The 19,407-nt window shown below is 49.0% G+C and overlaps 1 protein-coding gene across 1 annotated transcript in view; it reads right to left on the reverse strand.

Annotated features, from left to right (window-relative positions):
- ANKRD35 (ankyrin repeat domain 35) overlaps nt 1–16,309 on the reverse strand; it is a 43,868-nt gene extending 27,559 nt beyond the window's left edge. The window contains exons 1-3 of the mRNA XM_063146239.1: nt 16,230–16,309; nt 4,450–4,580; nt 1,522–1,610 (exon numbers count right to left, since the gene is read on the reverse strand). Of these exons, the coding sequence (XP_063002309.1) occupies nt 1,522–1,610; nt 4,450–4,580; nt 16,230–16,268 (259 nt within the window). The 5' untranslated portion in view covers nt 16,269–16,309. The remainder of the gene's footprint in view (nt 1–1,521; nt 1,611–4,449; nt 4,581–16,229) is intronic.
- Between the last annotated feature and the right edge of the window lie 3,098 nt (nt 16,310–19,407).

Consider the following 19,407-nt stretch of genomic DNA (forward strand, 5'->3'; position numbering starts at 1 on the left):
GAAACCAAAAAGGAGGACAACATGGTCGCCACCAAGGGGGCGTGTCCAGCACCAAGGGGGCGTGCCCACCCGAATATAGCCTTGGTCACATGTCTGATTTTACAGCACACATTTAAGACAAATCTGTTCTACATAACATCTTAATGTTAAAATCACTGAAATAAAGAACAAGTGAGAGATTCAATGTATCTGAAATTAACTTCACTCACTCCTACTTTTGTAGGTTTTGCTGTACTTTGAAGCTTTTGCTATACTCTGTGTGTTACATTCTCCCCTTCCCTCAAATATCTTTTCTGACTGTATCTTCACTCATTGCAAGCTGCTGTTGTTGTTAACCGGGTTTGCTACTGGCCCCAGATCTGGTATGGCTAAAGCTCTACCTAAAAGCTATCATGGTGCCAACTTTCATCTCTTTATCTTTAAAAATGACAGTTTAAAAAATAATAATTTTAAAACCTCAGTTTTAAAAAATTCCTAAAAAATCAATGGATGAATGGATCTGTTTCAAATTTGGTGTGGCTAAAGCTCTACCTAAATCCTATCATGGTACAAAGTTTCATCTCTTTATCTTTAAAAATGACGATTAAAAAATAATAATTTTAAAACCTCAATTTTTAAAAAAATCCTAAAAAATCTATGGATGAACGGATCTGTTTCAAATTTGGTATGACTAAAGCCCTTCCTAAGAGCTACCATTGTGCCAAGTTTCATGCCTTTATCTTAAAAAATGACGGAGTTATAAGCATTTTTGTTAATTCCCATTAGAGCTGCTCTTTGGGAAAAATCCGGATTTCCCCTCCCCCTCCCGGATTTGCCATGAAAACCTCAGACAAATCCGGGCAAATCCGGTCATATGGTCATCCTACACACTCTTTGCTACTGATGCCATGAGAAGATCCAGGGTCAGCGTAGGATCAAGCTAAGGACGTCCAGGGGAGCGCAATCCCTTCTAGAACAGGTTAAATCCCGATCCCTGAGTCTTTGATCTCCCTGTTTCATTGCTTCCCTGGCCCCCTGGCCCAGTCTCTCTTGTCTTTCACCATCCTTCCCACCCATCTAAACCCTTTCCTGTCCCTCACCCATCGGTCATGTATTCTGCCCCAGCCAAACTGACCTTTTGCTTTCCTCAGAGAGGCTGCACTGATTGTCAACATGCTATGGACTGCCGCGTGCACCCCGCCCTCATTCAGAATGTTGGGAACATGACATCACAGCAGCTCAGCCAATGGCTAAAGGCGGCAGCCAAACATTAGCCTATCAGCTAGCCGCAGGAAGAAAATAAGTGGATCATGGGAGCTTAGAAACCTCTCTGTGATCTTTCTTCCCTTGATGCACCTTTCCTGCTGGGTGGGGTGGGGTCTAAATTGTTTGAAAACTTCAAAATTAATTAATTTTGGCAGAACATCATGGAATTTCCTTGGACTGAGAATATGAGCTTGAGTGGAGGGGGTGGTGGGTTTTTTTGAAGGGGATGGGGGGAATAATCTCTCTCACCCTTCCAACGCCCCTGGATTCACTTACCATCCTCATTCTTAGCGTTAACTTCTACCCCGTGAACGAGCAGGATGGTCAGACATTCCGTGAGGCCCTTGGAAGCCGCCAAATGGAACCTTCAAGAAGGAGAGAAAAGCAGAATGTCTCCCCTTTAATAATAACTCCAAAATTCAAAACGTTATAGCTTTGAAATTTTTAAACGTATTTATATTGAAACCGATTTTAAAATGTGAGACGTTCCAGTATAAAATGCCAGCTTCAGTCATAACCAAAAGTATGCTACATTGGGCCTGTTCAGACGACACGCTAAGCCATGGTTAGGCCTCTAACCCTTTTGCAGCAAGAGGTTAGTGAGTGTGTTTAAACTGTGGTTATGTAGCCACCATGGTTAGGAATGGTTTACACAACACGCTAAGTCATCATTATTATTATTATTATTATTATTATTATTATTATTATTATTATTATTTGCATTAATATACCACCCCATAGCCAAAGCTCTCTGGGCAATTTACAAAGATTAAAACACGGAACATTAAATAGGGTGACCGTATGAAAAGGAGGACAGGGCTCCTGTATATTTAACAGTTGTATTGAAAAGGAAATTTCAGCAGGTGTCATCTGTATATATGGGGATCCTGGTGAAATTTGCTCTTCCTCACAACAGTTAAAACTGCAGGTGCCCTGCCCTCTTTTAATCTGGTCACTCTAGTATAGCTCCTGCACCTTTAACTGTTGTGATGAAGAGGGAATTTCACCAGGTTCTCCATATATACAAATGACACCTGCTGAAATTCCCTTTTCTATGCCACTGTTAAAGATACAGGAGCCCTGTCCTCCTTTTCATAGGGTCACCCTACATTAAAAACAAATACACAAAATTTAAAACCATAAAAAGCATAAAAATATACATACATTACATACAATATCTATCTATACTGGGTCAATTAAAAACTCAACATATGCTGTTAAATGCCTGGGAGAAGAGAAAATTCTTGACTCGACGCTGAAAAGATAGCAATGTTGGTGCCAGGCGAGCCTCATGAGGGAGATCATTCCATAATTGGGGGGGGGCACCACTGAAAAGGCCCTCTCCCTTGTTGCCATCCTCCAAGCATCCCTCGGAGGAGGCACTCGGAGGAAGACCTTAGACCAGCCTTTCTCAACCTGGGGTGCTCCAGATGTGTTGGACTACAACTCCCAGAATGCCCCAGCCAGCTGGCTGGGGCATTCTGGGAGATGCAGTCCAACACATCTGGAGTGCCCCAGGTTGAGAACCACTGCCTTAGACGTTGAGCATAGCATTTGAGCTAAACGTTATGGCTTCGTGTATCACGTGAACCATTCCTAACTATGGTGGCTACATAACCACGGTTTAAACATGCTCACTAACCATTTGCTGCAAAAGGATTAGTGGCCTTACCATGGCTTAGAGTGTTCACGGAATCATCGAATCATAGAATTGTGGAGTTGGAAGGGACCCCAAGGATCAGCTAGTCCAACCCCCTGCAATGTGCAGAAAAACGAATTTGACCATTCCTGAGAGGTGGCTGTCCAACCTCTTCTTAAAAACCTCCAAAGATGGAGAATCCACAACCTCCATTGTCTGGACAGGCCTAATATCACCCACTAATAAGAAGGCTACAATGAACAAATGTCAGTTTTAAAAGTCATAGTGTCTTTGGAGGTACGTCATTAGGGTGACCATATGAAAAGGAGGACAGGGCTCCTGTATCTTTAACAGTTCTATTGAAAAAATTCAGCAGTTGACATTTGTATGCATGCAGCACCTGGTGAAATCCCCTCTTCATCACAACAGTTCAAGCTGCCCTCTTGACCAGATACAAAAGAGGGCCAGGCTCCTGCGGCTTTAACTATTGTGATGAAGAGGTTATTTCGCCAGGTGCTGCACGCATGCAAATGGCACCTGATGAAACTCCCCTTTCAATACAACTGTTAAAGATACAGGAGCCCAGTCCTCCTTTCCGTATGGTCACCCTAGGTATGTGGCTGAAGAAGGGAGGCTGGAATTCGAGGCCTGCGTTACTGGGGCAACTGCAATGACCATGTGACACAGGGGTGGCCAACCTCTTTTCGCCCAGGGGCCAAATTCCATTTCAGCGAAACTCTAGGGAGCGAAAAGCCAGGGACCCAACTCCCAAATATCAGCATAAGGCCAGGAACTACACCTGAGAGATTGTTCTCCGCTTAAAGGCAACCATACAACAGCAGAACCACTAGCTCCTGTTTTAAGGTGAGAAGAAATGGCTGGATTAAAAAGAGTTTAATTTTTTTTCCACGGTGCTTCATTAATTGGGCTCCCTTTTTAATTGATGCAATGATTTTGGACCCCACAGTCTTATGTATGATTACTCAGAAGTCAGTCCGAGCGTGTCGAAACATACTTCACCAAAAAACAGGGCATCACTTTGCATAAAATTTGCATATGCTAAGAGAGAGAGAGAGAGAGAGAGAGAGAGAGAGAGAGAGAGAGAGATGCACATTTAGAAATAATTCCTACCATTTAAATTGAAAAACAAAAGCAGAAGTGGAGATCAACTAGACAGTGTTTATATATCTCCCGCTTAATCAATATAAAGACAGCCCGGTTGATCTCTACTTCTGTTTTCCAACAACCAAGGCACCTGTCTGGTTCACGCTGGATGGAGACAGTGTTGAGTTAACAGCTGGATTTTATATTTACAGAAAGGGAAGATCAATCAATGTCTCCGATTTTCTTGTTTCCAGTGGCTTTAGGAGCACTGAAAACTGAAACCTTGCACATTTTCAAGGGTGATCTTTGAATTGGCCCGAATAAAAGTGTTATACTCTATGGATCTTGGATTCCCCCCCCCCTTTTCTTTTCATCAACATGGTTGCCTTTGTTTCTCGTATACCAAGATAGCGCTTGTTTTGCAAGCGAGAGGGAGTACGGGACAGGAAAAACTTACGTACGCCGATTGCCCCAGGGCATTGAGCTTGGTGGGCCTTGCGGTCTTCTTGGAAGCAAGGATGGAAACTCTCCCGACATCCCCTTTCTCCACGGCATCGAAAAGTTTCTGGTCATATTTGTTCCAGCTCTCGACCTGGTCGTTGAGAGAGAGAGAGAGAAGAGACTGTTAGTGACCGTTAGTTACAACACGTGGTTCCGTGGGCGCCATGTTGGCCCACGGGATGGGACGGGACCACCACAGAAGGTAGCAGGGAGACCTTTCTGTGTCCCTCACAACCACCTACAGTAGTGAGAAAACATCTCACCCTTCTCATTCTACACCCTCCACTACAACGCTCTGCTTCCTCCTTCGGTGGTCATCAAGACACGAAGAAGAAGGGGGAGACCACTTTTTCCACCACGTCATCTCAAACTTGCCTTGGCCAATTGTCCGGGAACGAGTGTTCAGCGCACAGCAGGTGCTGTCTGGCACGCTACAATAATGGACCCCTGACTTAAGGCTAATCTGGGCCTGCAGCACTTTTGCTACGGAAGAGAGTGGCTCTTTTTTTAACGACTCATAAAGCATGCGCACCAGCGCAGACACGGACCACTCCGTCGAACATGTGCTGCTGCGCAGAGCATCGTCGTATGAAAAATAAAAAAACCAAACACAACTGGGCATGAAACGCGCCGATATCCACGCACACGCCCCTAACAGGCAGTTGGCGATTTGCTGAGCCCGCAACTTGCGAGGAACAGCAATGACCTCGCAAAGGGAGAGGGGGCACACACCACACACACGTACTTCAGAACGGAGGCGAGAAAGCCGGAAAAAACGCAACAAAAGCAGTCCGAGAGAACTTAGAGGTAGAACGGAGATCGCTGCAGGAGCCGGTGAATGTCACGTGCCCTGTTAGTGATAACTGCAATGCAACCTTGAAATAAATGGTTGGTGTAGTCTCCCCCCCTTAGTAGCTCTATGTTTGGATACTCGTCTCATCTTGTGTTTATTTATTTATTTATATTTATTTATTACATTTATATCCTGCCTTTTTTCCTCCAAGGAACCCAAGGCGGCATACATAATCCTCTTCCTCTTCTCCATTTTATCCTCACAACAACAATCCTGTGAAGTAGAATCAGAATCATAGAATCACAGAATAGCAGAGTTGGAAGGGGCCTACAAGGCCATCGAGTCCAACCCCCTGCTCAATGCAGGAATCCACCCTAAAGCATCCCTGACAGATGGTTGTCCAGCTGCCTCTTGAAGGCCTCTAGTGTGGGAGAGCCCACAACCTCACCAGGCAGGTAGGTTGGGCTGAGAGTCTGTGATTGGCCCAAAGTCACCCAGTGGGTTTCCATGGCCAAGTGGGAACTAGAACCCAGATCTCCCAACTCCCAGTCCAACACTTTAGCTGCTACACCATACTGGCTCATACCCAGCATCAAATCAGGACCTTACAAATCAGGAGATGGCACTGGCCAACTTTGACCTTAGCCATGCTCACCTCAGCTAACAGAAATGGCACCTGCCCAATCTCCACTGAGCACTCTGGTTCTCCACGAGGTACACCTGAGGCTCCAGTTACTTGTTTCAGACAGCCACTAATGGTCCTTCTTCATTGGCATGCAGGGAGGAAGTTTCCAGAAGCACCATCTGGAGACGGGTTAGCTCCGTTCGCTTCGCCTTTGACACCACCCACCCAAGGAGTTTCTCCAAAATGGAATTTGGCCCTTGGGCTGAAAAAAGGTTCATCACCTCTGATCTAGAGGGAGGCAGAGATCCACAAAACGAAAGTCGCCTAGTGTCGTGATTAGAGGTGAGACAATAAAGTGGTCTGCCGTGCAATCCACAAAACATTTATTCCGTTAATAGACGTCTCTTCACACCTGAAGGGAGTGCGAATGCTAGGAGTTATCCCCTAAGTTTAATCACCCTAACAAAGCAAGGATGGATGGTTTCCTGCTGCGCCTGATGGGCTTCTACTGGACTCCTCCTTCAGGGAGGGTCCTCGTGACACAACTTCTGTTGTCCTACTAATCTGGCAGACCACCTGCCACTTCTCAATTCTGCCCGCTTGACCCTGCAGTGGACTCTGGGATCTGTCAATTCTGATGCTTCCTCCCCCTCCGACAGTGACTGAGTTCCCAGAGGGTGGGAGGATGATCTCTGGGCCTGGACCTCCTATTTGATAAGCTCCTGGGAAGACGCCTCCTTGACTCCTGGAGAATCTTGGAGAATTTCCTGCCCCGCTTCCTGCCCCTGCTGGTGTGGAGTCCAATTCGGGCTCCACACCAGGGAGACCAGGCTTGATCCTGACACCTAGCAACCACCCATTGGGTGAAAGCCAGTAATAAAAGAAAAACGGGACTTGGAACGTGGAAAACTTTATTATATTCTATGGCTTGGTCGCCGCCCACACAGAACAGGTGGTGTAAGGCCGTTACCCTTTCTCCCATGGCCTCAGCCCCGTAGTCCTTTGCAAGATCCCAGTACCTCAGAACAAACTGGCAAATGTCCCAGAAAGCACATCGCTTTTCCTCCCTTTGAATCAGGGAGTTAATTGGAATAAGTTGCCTCCGGAAAGAGCAGAGGTGGAAAAGGCCACGTGGAAATGTTCGCTATGCTCCCCGTACTTGCTGTTTTTCTAAGCTAAATATCCCCAGAGTTCGTGTGGAGCCATGATCCCTGATCCAGCCGACACACACCACGCGAAGTTGAAAGCAAAGCAAACGTAAACCCTTCTGAAGTCCTCCAAGCCATGTGTGTGTTCGTGTGTGGGCGTGTGCGAACCTGAGGCCCTCTCTGAAGCCTTCCTGGTCATGCACGTTGCGCTAAAACACAGTTTAAGGTGCAACCCTATGCTTATTTAGACAGAAAAAACAGCTACAGCACGGCTGGCTGAGGCATGCGCAAGTTGTAAGACCATCAGAAGAGCCCTGCTGGATCAGACCAAGGGTCCATCTAGTCCAGCACTCTGTTCACACAGTGGCCAGTCAGCCATCAGCCAGGGACAGGGCCGGTGCCAGACTATTTTGCGTCCTAGACAGGTGAGCTACTTTCACCCACCCACCCCCACCCCAGTGTACCTGGGGGCGGGGTGCCATCTCACCCGCCTAGCTGAAGCGAAGCCAGGATGTTGGCGTGGGGTGGGTGGCTTTGGAAAGGCTCGCCTGGCCGGAAGCCGGTCTGGGAGAGTGACTTCCGGGCGCGCCGTTCTGAAGCTGCCCGGCCCCTACCCCAGCGCTCTGGCTTCACTTCGGCTGGGCGCCCACCCAGCTGAAGCGAAGCCAGGACACTGGGGGGGGGGGGGCAGGTGTGGCTTCACTTCAGCTGGGTGGGTGCCGAAGCAAAGCCAGGACGCTGGGGTGGGGGAGCAGGCGGGCGGGCGGCTTCGGAACGGTGTGCCCGGCTGGAAGCTGCTCTGGGAGAGCGACTTCTGGGCGTGCCGTTCCAAAGCTGCCCGCCCGCCCCAGTGTCCTGGCTTTGCTTCGGCTGGGCGCCCACCCAGCCGAAGTGAAGCCAGGACGCTGGAGGGGGGCGAGCGTGGCTTCGCTTTGGCTGGGTGGGGACCCAGCCAAAGCAAAGCCAGGACACTGGGGCGGGCGGGCAGCTACGGAATGGCACGCCCGGAAGCTGCCCTCTCAGAGCCACTGTGGGAGAGCGGCTTCCGGGTGTGGCATTCGGCACCCCCCTTACCTTGGCGCTCTAGACAGCTGTCTGAGTGGCCTCTATGGTGCCGCCGGCCCTGGCCAGGGACCCACAATCAGGACACAGGTGCAACAAGTAAAATGAATTTTGAATGACAAACATCCTGATTCCTTCAATGAGAGGACCGCAGGACAAAAGGCACCTTACAATCCGTGAAACACAAAGTAAGTTGGCACATGCCTGTAAGTTGGCACAAGCCTGTTTCACAGCCTGCACCGTGAGCGGCCAAGGGAGCCTTTGTCTTGATGAACCAATGGAGTGGACACAGAGTGATGCAGGTTCATACATCCATAGGACTAAAGCCAAGCAAATATAGCTCTTTGGAGTATGGCTGTTGGATGCAGTCCAGAGGAAGTTAGACGCTCTTAAAGCGATACAGAAATCCATGTTTCCGAAGCACATTGTTAAGGCAACATGCATCGACTTCAAATTCAATGGTATTCAAAACATGGCCGTGACCATATACAGAAAGAGTATATCTGAGTGTACACAGAGTGCCTTTTGCTCACCACTAAGTAACTGCAGCACTGCATGTTTCTGCAGGTGAAGGGTTAGGGGGTAGTAGATCAGGGACAAAATAGGGATATGAAAAACTTCACAGAGAGAGAGAGAGAGAGAGAGAGAGAGAGAGAGAGAGAGAGAGAGAGAGAGAGACATGAAATATACTGCCTACTTTAGCAACAGTTCAGGGGGCTCAACGATACAGAGTGAAAATGTTTGTCCATTCGGAGCAAGGGCAGGAAGCACTGCCCTCTCTCCGAACTGGCTTCCTGATGTCCTCGCCTAGCCAGTTCAGTCTGGCAATGACACTGCCTAAGTGGCCTCTGATTGGCATAGCCAGCAAAAGAAAAAGCAACTAAAAATAACTTTTAAAAAATGATATCAAACTGGCTAGAAGGGAAGTCAGCAGAAGCGAATCAGTGCCAAACAGGTAAGAACCGGGGTAAGGGATTCAGAGAACATTTCAGCCTCCTAAACCTCTTCCCCCATTATTATTTTTTTTTCACACATAAAAAAATGCTCCCCCACAATATTTGGCACTGCCCGAAGGCTCCAGGCACCCATGTTAGAAGGCCTTTGCCGTGGCGATTTTCTTTTTAAAACACAACTACTCATTTGGCCATGTCTGGGGTGTGTGTGTGTGTGTGTGTGTGTTTGAAAGGCAAATCTGTTCAGCAAATGGGTGAAGACGAGGCCGACGCTGCAGCTGTAGAAAATCCAGTTCTGAAAATCCAGTTCTGACGACGCAACACGCCCTGCGCTGACGGAGGGGGATGTTTCACAAAGGGCCACCCACACCCCGCGGTTGCTTAAATCCTAATTACGCTGGGAAGACACAGTCCCTGGCGCCGGAGAAGACTGGGGTGTAGGCAAAAGAAACGGAGACAGCCTTTGGTTCTCATTTCCCTTTGCTCCCAAGCAGTCAAGAGAAAGATTCTATTTTTTTGCTGGACAATAAAGATGTCCCTGGAAACTGGAGTGTTTGCAGACCCGTCTTTATGTCAGCCTCTCAGTTTTAATTTTCTACATAAATTCTAAAATATTAAAATGAAAATCAAGGGGGGGGGGCACAGAGGTGCTCATGGGCGCCATGTTGGAAACCCCTGAAATTGGGTGACCCTATGGAAAGGCGGGCAGGGCTCCTATATCTTTAACAGTTGTATAGAAAAGGGAATTTCAGCAGGTGTTATTTGTATGCCTGCAGCACCTGGTGAAATGCCCTCTTCATCACAATGGTTAAAGCTGCAGGAGCCCTGTTCTCGTTTGTATCTGGTCACGCCAGGAAGGTTCCTGCAGCTTTAACCATTGTGATGAAGAGGGCATTTCACCAGGGACTGCATGCATAACAGTGACACCTGCTGAAAAGCAGCTGGACAACCATCTATCAGGGATGCTTTAAGGTGGATTCCTGCATTGAGCAGGGGGTTGGACTGGATGGCCTCAGAGGCCCTTCCAACTCTGCTTTTCTATGATTCTATGAAATTCCCTTTTCTAGGGTGACCATATGAAAAAGAGGACCGGGCTCCTGTATCCCTAACAGTTGTATAGCAAAGGGAATTTCAGTAGGTGTCATTTGTATGCATGCAGCACCTGGTGAAAATCCCTCTTCATCATAACAGTTAAAGCTGTAGGAGCCCTGTCCTCTTTGGTCACTCTGGTATAGCTCCTGCAGCTTTAACTGTTGGAACGAAGAGGGGATTTCACCAGGGGCTGCATGCATACAAATGACACCTGCTGAAATTCCCTTTTCCATACAACTGTTAAAGATACAGGAGCCCTGTCCTCCTTTCCATAGGGCCACCCTACCTGAAATAAACATGTGACCCTGAAAGACAATAGAACCCATGAACTAGAGAGGTTGTGGGCTCTCCCACACTAGAGTCCTTCAAGAGGCAGCTGGACAGCAATCTGTCAGGGATGCTTTAGGGTGGATTCCTGCACTGAGCAGGGGGTTGGACTGGATGGCCTTAGAGGCCCCTTCCAACTCTTCTATTCTATGATTCTATAAGAGCTGATCCTCCTCAAGGCCACAGTTGGGTTTTTCTTGTCCAACCTTGCAGGGATGGGAACACCCAGATAGGGGTGACGTCACTAGAGCAATAGATACACCGCCCTGACGGGGCCTGTTTGTCAGGCCCAGAAGCGGTTCCATGGGGAGCTGATTCCCTGTGAAATGTCCTCCCTACGGGTGGATGTAACTCAAGGGCAGGTGGAAGCCAGGCGGAGCACAGTCCAAGGTGCAGGCGGGAACGTAGGCAGAGACTTCCAGCGTGGGCTGCTCAGCTCTGGATGGAGCGGCTTTCCAAGAAGGCTTCATCTGAGCTTGAAGCGGAGTCCTAGACGCTCTTTTCTGCACAAGGAGACAGGCTCAGCACTGATGAAATGGAGGACAGTCCTCCTGAGCGCACGCAGAGGGCCCACCCCGAAACATGGCCAGCCCGGCCCCCTATCTGGGTTTATTCCTACTCCCCCCCCCCACAATTTCAGGCTTTGCGTTGACCCAAGGGCCCGTTTCATGTGTGTCAGTGTGTGTATATCATTTGACAACCTGGCATTGTCCTCAGTTACAAATCATCAAATATTACACACACACACACACACACACACACACACCTTGGGGTTGGTGCAAAGTCTGAAAATGGGAAAGGCTCATGCAGGAATAAACACACTCAAACAACTATTCTCTCCTCCGTGTTGCACCCGGAGCGCCAGGTTTCCTGGGCTGACGGGGCCTTTCCGGTGCTGGCTCCAGGTTTTGGAGGGCTTTTGGGCAAGGCTCCTCAGTGGGTCCCCAGCTGCTGCTCCTCTTCCTCCTCCTGGCTGCCAATTGCTTGCTTGAGAGGCAGGGACCTCGGAAGGCAGCGGGCCACAGCGTACTCTTTTCGACGCCAGGTGACGCTTTTTTATTCTCTCAATATTTTAACGGTTTGTCGTCTTAGGTTTTTTTAACTTTGCTGTTTTAAATCTGTATTAATCTCTGCATTGCTGCGGTTGTGCTTTTATATTGTGCTTTTATGCTGTGTGAAAAACAGTTGTCCGTTTTGTCCTTGTACTTGTTTAGCCTGGAGAAGAGAAGGCTGAGGGGAGACACGAGAGCACTCTTCCAATACTTGAAAGGTTGTCACACAGAGGAGGGCCAGGATCTCTTCTCGATCCTCCCAGAGTGCAGGACACGGAATAACGGGCTCAAGTGACAGGAAGCCAGATTCCAGCTGGACATCAGGAAAAACTTCCTGACTGTTAGAGCAGTACGACAATGGAACCAGTTACCTAGGGAGGTGGTGGGCTCTCCCACACTCGAGGCATTCTGGACCACCATCTGTCAGGGATGCTTTAGGGTGGATTCCTGCATTGAGCAGGGGGTTGGACTCGATGGCCTTATAGACCCTTTCCGACTCTGCTATTCTATGATTCACGGTTTTAATTTTTGCAAATCGCCCAGGGAGCTTTGGCTATTGTACAGTATAGAAATGCAATTCAGTGCAATCAAATAAATAAAACAGTAAACCTCCTGCTCCTCCTTTCCCACCACCACCATTTTCTGGGCCAGAACAAGAGGCAGCTAGAACAAGGACATTGCGATGGGCAAGAGGAGAAGCAGCTCCAGGGTAGGGTGACCCTATGGAAAGGAGGACCGGGCTCCTGTATCTTTAACAGCTGCATAGAAAAGGGAATTTCAGCAGGTGGAGAACCTGGTGAAATTCCCTCTTCATCACAGCAATTAAAGTGCAGGAGCTATGCTAGAGTGACCAGATACAAAAGAGGGCAGGGCTCCTGCAGCTTTAGCTGTTGTGATGAAGAGGGGATCCTGCATGCATACAAGTGGCTGAAATTCCCTTTCCTATACTGCTGTTAAAGCTACAGGAGCCCAGTCCTCCTTTTCATATGGTCACCTTAGAAAAGGGAATTTCAGCAGGTGCCGCTTGTATGCATGCAGAACCTGGTGAAATCTCCTCTTCATCACAACAGCTAAAGCTGCAGGAGCCCTGCCCTTCTTCGTATCTGGTCACTGGAGTATAGCTCCTGCAGCTTTAACTGTTGTCATGAAGAGGGGATTTCACCAGGTGCCCCATGCATACAAATGGCACCTGCTGAAATTCCCTTTTCTAAGGTGACCCTATGGAAAGGAGGACTGGGCTCCTGTATCTTTAACAGTTACATAGAAAAGGGGATTTCAGCAGGTGTCCTTTGTATGCATGCATCCCCTGGCAAAGTCCCCTCTTCATCACGAAAGTGAAACCTGCAGGAGCTATACTAGAGTGACCAGATTCAAAAGAGGGCAGGGCTCCTGCAGCTTCAACTGTTGTGATGAAGAAGAGGGAATTTCACCCGGTGCGACATGCATACAAATGACACCTGCTGAAATTCCCTTTTCTATGCAACTGTTAAAGCTACAGGGGCCCGGTCCTCCTTTCCGTAGGGTCACCCTACTCTTGAGAGTCAGCCCCTGCGAGGGTGTGAGCCCCCAGCAACTGCCCAAGCCTGCCACGCCAGGACTCGAGGAAATGCAGCCTGTCCATTGGGGGGGGGCAGGGGAGCGAGATTTGAACCCACGTCCCTACGAGTGCAGAGGCCTGACCGTGCTGCCCTTCTGCTCTGTAGCAGCCCTAGTTGCCCTTTCACTTAAAACGCACCCAGGATTGGGCTTGGTAGCTTCAGATAACCGTCTGACTTGATTAGTATCAGGAAGAGGAATGTGGGTTCCACCCAGCGCCGGCTCCAGGTTTTTTGGCAAGCCCTTGGGCGAGACGCCCTCCTGGGGCTCCCTCCTCCCTCAGTGAGCCGGCCTTCTCGCCCCCATCGTCCCCGGCTGCTCTTCATGCACATCACTCGTTGGAGAGGCAAGGAGGAGTGAGCGGGCCGTGGCCTCTTCTGCTCCTCCTTCCTTGGCACCACCGCGAAAGACCAGGCCGGAGCGAGAGGGAAGGGAGCAAGCGGGATGGAAAGGGGTGGGTGGGTGGAAGGAGCAGGTCCAGAGGGCTTTTGCCCACGTAACCAGCAGAGGAGTGGGCCCAACCCGGATGCCAGCCCAGGCTGTTTCCGCTGCTGAAGCCCTGGTGAGAAAGAGGCACGGGGACGTAAGCCCACACTGAGCGGTGTGCCAGCGGCATGGGAAGTCCTGCTTCCTGCTTTGAAACTGGGGCTGTAATAGCCGCAAAGGAAATGCGTGCACTCTGCATTTGCTCAGATGACCTCTTTGCTTCATTAATCCCAACACAGGGTGACGCTATGGAGAGGAGGACGGGGCTCCTGTAGCTTTAATTGTTGCATTGAAAGGGGAATTTCAGCAGGTGTCCCTGGTACGCATGCAGCCCCTGGCAAAATCCCCTCTTCATCACAACTGTTAAAGCTGCAGGAGCCCTGCCCTCTGGTCACGCTAGTATAGCTCCTGCAGCTTTAACTGTATGGATGAAGAGGGAATTTCGCCAGGGGCTGTAAGGACCCCTGCTGAAATTCCCTTCTCTCTGCAACTGTTAAAGATACAAGATCCCCGTCCTCTTTTCCATAGGGTCACCCTATCCAAAGACTTGTGTGGAATATGAGAAGAACTGGGGAGGTGGGGGTGGCTTTCATTCATTCATTCTATTTCTATAACCGGAGCTGTTTGGGTGCTTCACAAAGTATCTATTAAAATACATTCTACAAAGTATAAAATCCTTTACATAAAAACATAAACAGACATGTCTATCTGTCTGTCTGTCTGTCTCTCTCTCTCACACACACACACACATAGAGACAACATATATCTAAAAAGGTTTTTTTAAACAATGAGTCAAAGACCAAAACCTGAGTAAAAACTCATGCTATGGTTCCAAATGCCTGAGCAAAGAGGGCAGTTTTAACCTGGTGCTGCAAAGATGACAATGTTGGTGCCAGGTGGGCCACGATGGAAAGTTCATTCCACAATTGGGGGGGCAACATTGAGAAGGCCCTCCAAGGGCGGTCTTCTGAGCCTTCCTTGGAACAGGCACCTGGAGGCGGGCGAATGTAGCATTCAGTTTCGGGTGACCCTATGAAAAGGAGGGCAGGGCGCCTGTAGCTTTAACAGCTGCATAGAAAAGGGAATTTCAGCAGGTGTCATTTGTATGCTGGTGAAATGCCCTCTTCTTCACAAAAGTTAAAGCTGCAGGAGCCCTGCCCTCTTTTGTATCTGGTCAGAGAGCAGGGCTCCTGCAGCCTTAACTGTTGGAACGAAGAGGGAATTTCACCAGGTGCTGCAGGCATACCAAGGACACCTGCACAACTGTTAATTCCTCATGTTGAGGCAGTAGCTAAATCCTGTCGTTTTTTCCTGTATAATATTGCCAGGATTCGATCATTTTTGTCTGTCTCCTCTGCCAAGACGCTTGTCCATTCCATTGGTTATTTCTCAGTTGGACTACTGCAACCTTCTCCTCTCTGGCCTTCCTTCTTCTCACATCAGTCCGTTGGTTTCTGTCCACCACTCTGCTGCTAAGATCATCTTCTTGGCTCGCCGCTCTGACCATGTTACTCCGCTTCTGAAATCTCTTCATTGGCTTCCAATTCTCTTCAGAATCCAATATAAACTTCTCCTGTTGACCTTCAAAGCTTTTCACTGTCTAGCTCCTTCCTATCTCTCCTCTCTCATCTCACACTATTGCCCCGCTCGTGCTCTTCGCTTCTCTGATGCCATGTTTCTCGCCTGCCCAAGGGCCTCTACTTCCCTTGCTCGGCTTCGTCCATTTTCTTCTGCTGCCCCTTACGCCTGGAACGCTCTTCCAGAACATCTGAGATCCACAAGTTCAATCGCAGCTTTTAAAGCTCAGCTAAAAACTTTTCTTTTTCCTAAAGCTTTTAAAACTTGATGTTGTTTGGACTTAATATTGTTAGTTTTACTCTACCCTGTGCCTGTTTACCCTACTCAGCGCCTGTATGCATTCTCTTCCCCTCCTTATTGCTTTACTATGATTTTATTAGAATGTAAGCCTATGTGGCAGGGTCTTGCTGTTTACTGTTGTATGCTGTACAGCACCATGTACATTGATGGTGCTATATAAATAAATAATAATAATAATAAATTATAATAATAATGTTAAAGATACAGTCTGTCCTCCTTTCCTTATGGCCACCCTAAAGACTGGAGTAGGACATCTGACACATTTACCACAGCCGGATCGCCAGCCTGTGTACAAATTGTGCACAGGAAACACACAAATTGAATTCAGGTCCGAAGACATTCTCTCCAAGAAAAGCGGAATTCCACCACCTGTCCACCAGCGCAGCGGTCTGCATCTTTTTAGCAGAGGGTCATTTACGCTGGTTCACTTGGGCTGGACGGATATAAGCAGAGCCCTAATGATGACTCCTTCCCAATGACTGAACGTCTTAATCAGCCCATCATGCTTCTAAGTTCTCACTTCAAGAATGTTTGCATCATCATCACCATCTTATTAAATTTCTAAACCGCCCCAAAAGCCAAAGCTCTCTGACCTTAAGGACTAGCAGCTTGGTTTTTTAAAAAAGAAAAAAGCCAATTTTCTCTGGTTATACAGCTCTCTCTCTCTCCTTTGCCTTCCTGGCACCTGCTGCCACCTGTTACTCAGAGATTAAGCCCTTGGTACCCACCGCCACTTGGTTGCTGGAACAAGAGAACATTTTCTTCATGGCTGTGGTCTCCTTCTGTCCTGCCACGCTGACGCCAACAGTGCCACGACCAGATGCAGGTCCCGGTCCCGCAAACGGTGTGCGGGCTGCATTCAAACCCTGGGCAGCAGTTGTCCTTTCCTCAGGAGGAGGGGAGCGTGTGCTCCCCGGGGTCCGGCCTGGATGAGAAGACCAACCGGCCGAGACATCCCCGGAGAAGCGCCTGCTTTGGCCGGGACGAGGTGCGCGGCGTCCGGGCAGCGTTCGGAGACGGAGCGCTTGCAGCCTGCGGGCCTTTGCAGGGAGGCCGGGTCCCTCCCCTCCGTGCCTCTCTCACACCTGTTTCCCCAGCGCCAGGCCCAGGTCTGGACTTGCCTGAGACGCTCGTTGCGAATCTCGCTTGCCTCTTTGGCTTTAAAAGGAGAGACGTTTCTGAGCCACCCTCTCCCAAGAAATTCAGGGTTATCTTTTTTTCACACGTTACGTCACCAGAAGGCAGCAGCAGCAGCAGCAACGGCGTCCCGAAATTCTCCACCCTGTTTTGGGGCAGAGAAATTGAGCAGGGTGGGGTGGGGGGGCACGCCATTTCACCACATTTCGCCCAGAGCAGGAGAAATTCTCCCACAGTTTTTTGGCAGGTGAAACTCAGTGGTAGCAGGGCAGCCTCTTCCTTCCTTCCGAAGTGCGTTGCTGTTTTGGTCGGCCTGGCCACCAGTTTCCATGCTCCACAGCGCCCAGGAACAAGCATTGTTCTAGGGCAGGGTGACCCTATGGAAAGGAGGACCAGGCTCCTGTGTCTTTAACAGTGGTCTAGGAAAGGGAATTTCAGCAGGTGTCATTTGTATGCATGCAGCACCGGGTGAAATCCCCTCTTCGCCACAACAGTTGAAGCTGCAGGAGCCCTGCCCTCTTGACCATAGAATCATAGAATCATAGAATAGCAGAGTTGGAAGGGGCCTACAAGGCCATCGAGTCCAACCCCCTGCTCAATGCAGGAGTCCAACTTCAAGCATCCCTGACAGATGGCTCTCCAGCTACCTCTTGAAGGCCTCTAGTGTGGGAGAGCCCACCACCTCCCTAGGTAACTGGTTCCATTGTCGTACTGCTCTAACAGTCAGGAAGTTTTTCCTGATGTCCAGCCGGAATCTGGCTTCCTTTAACTTGAGCCCGTTATTCCGTGTCCTGCACTCTGGGAGGATCGAGAAGAGATCCTGGCCCTCCTCTGTGTGACAACCTTTTAAGTCTTTGAAGAGTGCTCTCATGTCTCCCCTCAATCTTCTCTTCTCCAGGCTAAACAGGCCCAGTTCTTTCAGACTCTCTTCATAGGGCTTTGTTGCCAGACCCCTGATACAAAAGGGGGCAGGGCTCCTGCAGTTTTAACTGTTGTGATGACATAGGGGGCAGGTGTGGGAGGAAAGGAATGGCAGTCACCAACACACACACACACAAATGGGGAACAATATGCAGAGGAAATTCCTTTTTCTAGGGAGGTGAGAACAGAAGAGTCTCAGAAATAGGCTCTGAAAAATGGCTTCTGCGAAATTCGGCTCAGCCGTGTGACCAACTAGATTGATTTATGAATGCCGTTCTATTTATATCTCACCCCTTCGTCCAAGGAGTTCAGCACAGCATCTATCATTCTGCCCATCCCTGCGGCCATCCTCCCAACAACCCTGTGAGGTAGGTTAGGCAGAGAGGGAGAGAGAGAGAGAGAGAGAGAGAGAGAGAGAGAGAGAGAGAGACCGGCCAAAGGTCTCTCCATGGGTGAGCGGGGATTTGAATCCAAATCTATCCAGTTCTAGTCTCCTGACACTTTAGCACAGGGGTCAGTAACCCGTGGCCTGCATGCGGCCCTCGGAAGCTGCCAGAAGTACTTGCTCTACATGGAAAAGAGGACTGCTCCTTTCTCCATGCAGATCAGAAGCTGGAAAAGAAAACGAAATCCAGGGAGAGCAAAATCCAGTGGACACTTGGCTTAGAGGGAATGACTGACTGGAACCCTGGCTAGGGCACGCCTAGGAGAAGAGACGGAAACAACTGGGCGTGTTTAGCCTGGAGAAGAGAAGATGGAGGGGAGACATGAGAGCACTCTTCAAATACTTCAAAGGTTGTCACCCAGAGGAGGGCCAGGATCTCTTCTCGATCCTCCCAGAGTGCAGGACACGGAATAACGGGCTCAAGTTAAAGGAAGCCAGATTCCAGCTGACATCAGGAAAAACTTCCTGACTGTTAGAGCAGCACGACAATGGAATCAGTTGCCTGGTGAGGTTGTGGGCTCTCCCACACTAGAGGCCTTCAAGAGGCAGCTGGACAACCATCTGTCAGGGATGCTGGAAGGTGGATTCCTGCACTGAGCAGGGGGTTGGACTGGATGGCCTTGTAGGTCCCTTCCAACTCTACTATTCTATGATTCTATTTATTTATTTATTTTTGCATTTGTATCCCGTCTTTTTTTCCTCCAAGGAACCCAAGGCGGCATACATAATCCTCCTCTATATTTTTACCCTCCCAACAACCCTGTGAGGTAGACCAGGTAGACTCTGACTGGCTCAAGGTCACCCAGTGAGCTTCCATGCCAAATGGGGACTAGAACCCGGATCTCCCGACTTCCAGTCCAACACTTTAGCCACTGCATCACACTCTTCTTTGACATGTTGCAGGAGGATCCACTTCTCTGCACCTGATCCAAATTCTGCATCAAGGCCAAAGCTAAGTGTGGGCGAGAAATCCGTCCCGTAGTATTCTTCGTGCGAATTTAGCAAACGCGCTGCAATCAGCGAACCAGGAGAAAGTGACGCGCCAATTTCCACACTGTCCTGTGCTTGGCTATGCAGCTTGCCGGGACAAATATGTGCACACATGCACATCCAGAGGTACATATTAGTGAAACGTGTGCGCATAATACGTACACTGGGGGGGAAGTGCACACAAAACATTAGTACATCATTGAAAAGTCCTTGGGGAAACGCCCACGAAAAAAAAGCATGAATTTCCATGCAGACTTTGAAGTAAACACACACATTTTGGCAGAAACGTGATGGAGCAGGCTTCACCCTGAAAATCTGAAGATCTCTGTGGGAATGCTATTGTTAATTACATCTGTCCTAAGGCACGCCAATAGCTGCACTAAAAATATTCAGCCAGGATAAATTAGGCAGAT

The sequence above is a fragment of the Elgaria multicarinata genome, chromosome 21 (assembly GCF_023053635.1).
Source record: "Elgaria multicarinata webbii isolate HBS135686 ecotype San Diego chromosome 21, rElgMul1.1.pri, whole genome shotgun sequence".
Lineage (NCBI taxonomy): Eukaryota > Metazoa > Chordata > Lepidosauria > Squamata > Anguidae > Elgaria > Elgaria multicarinata.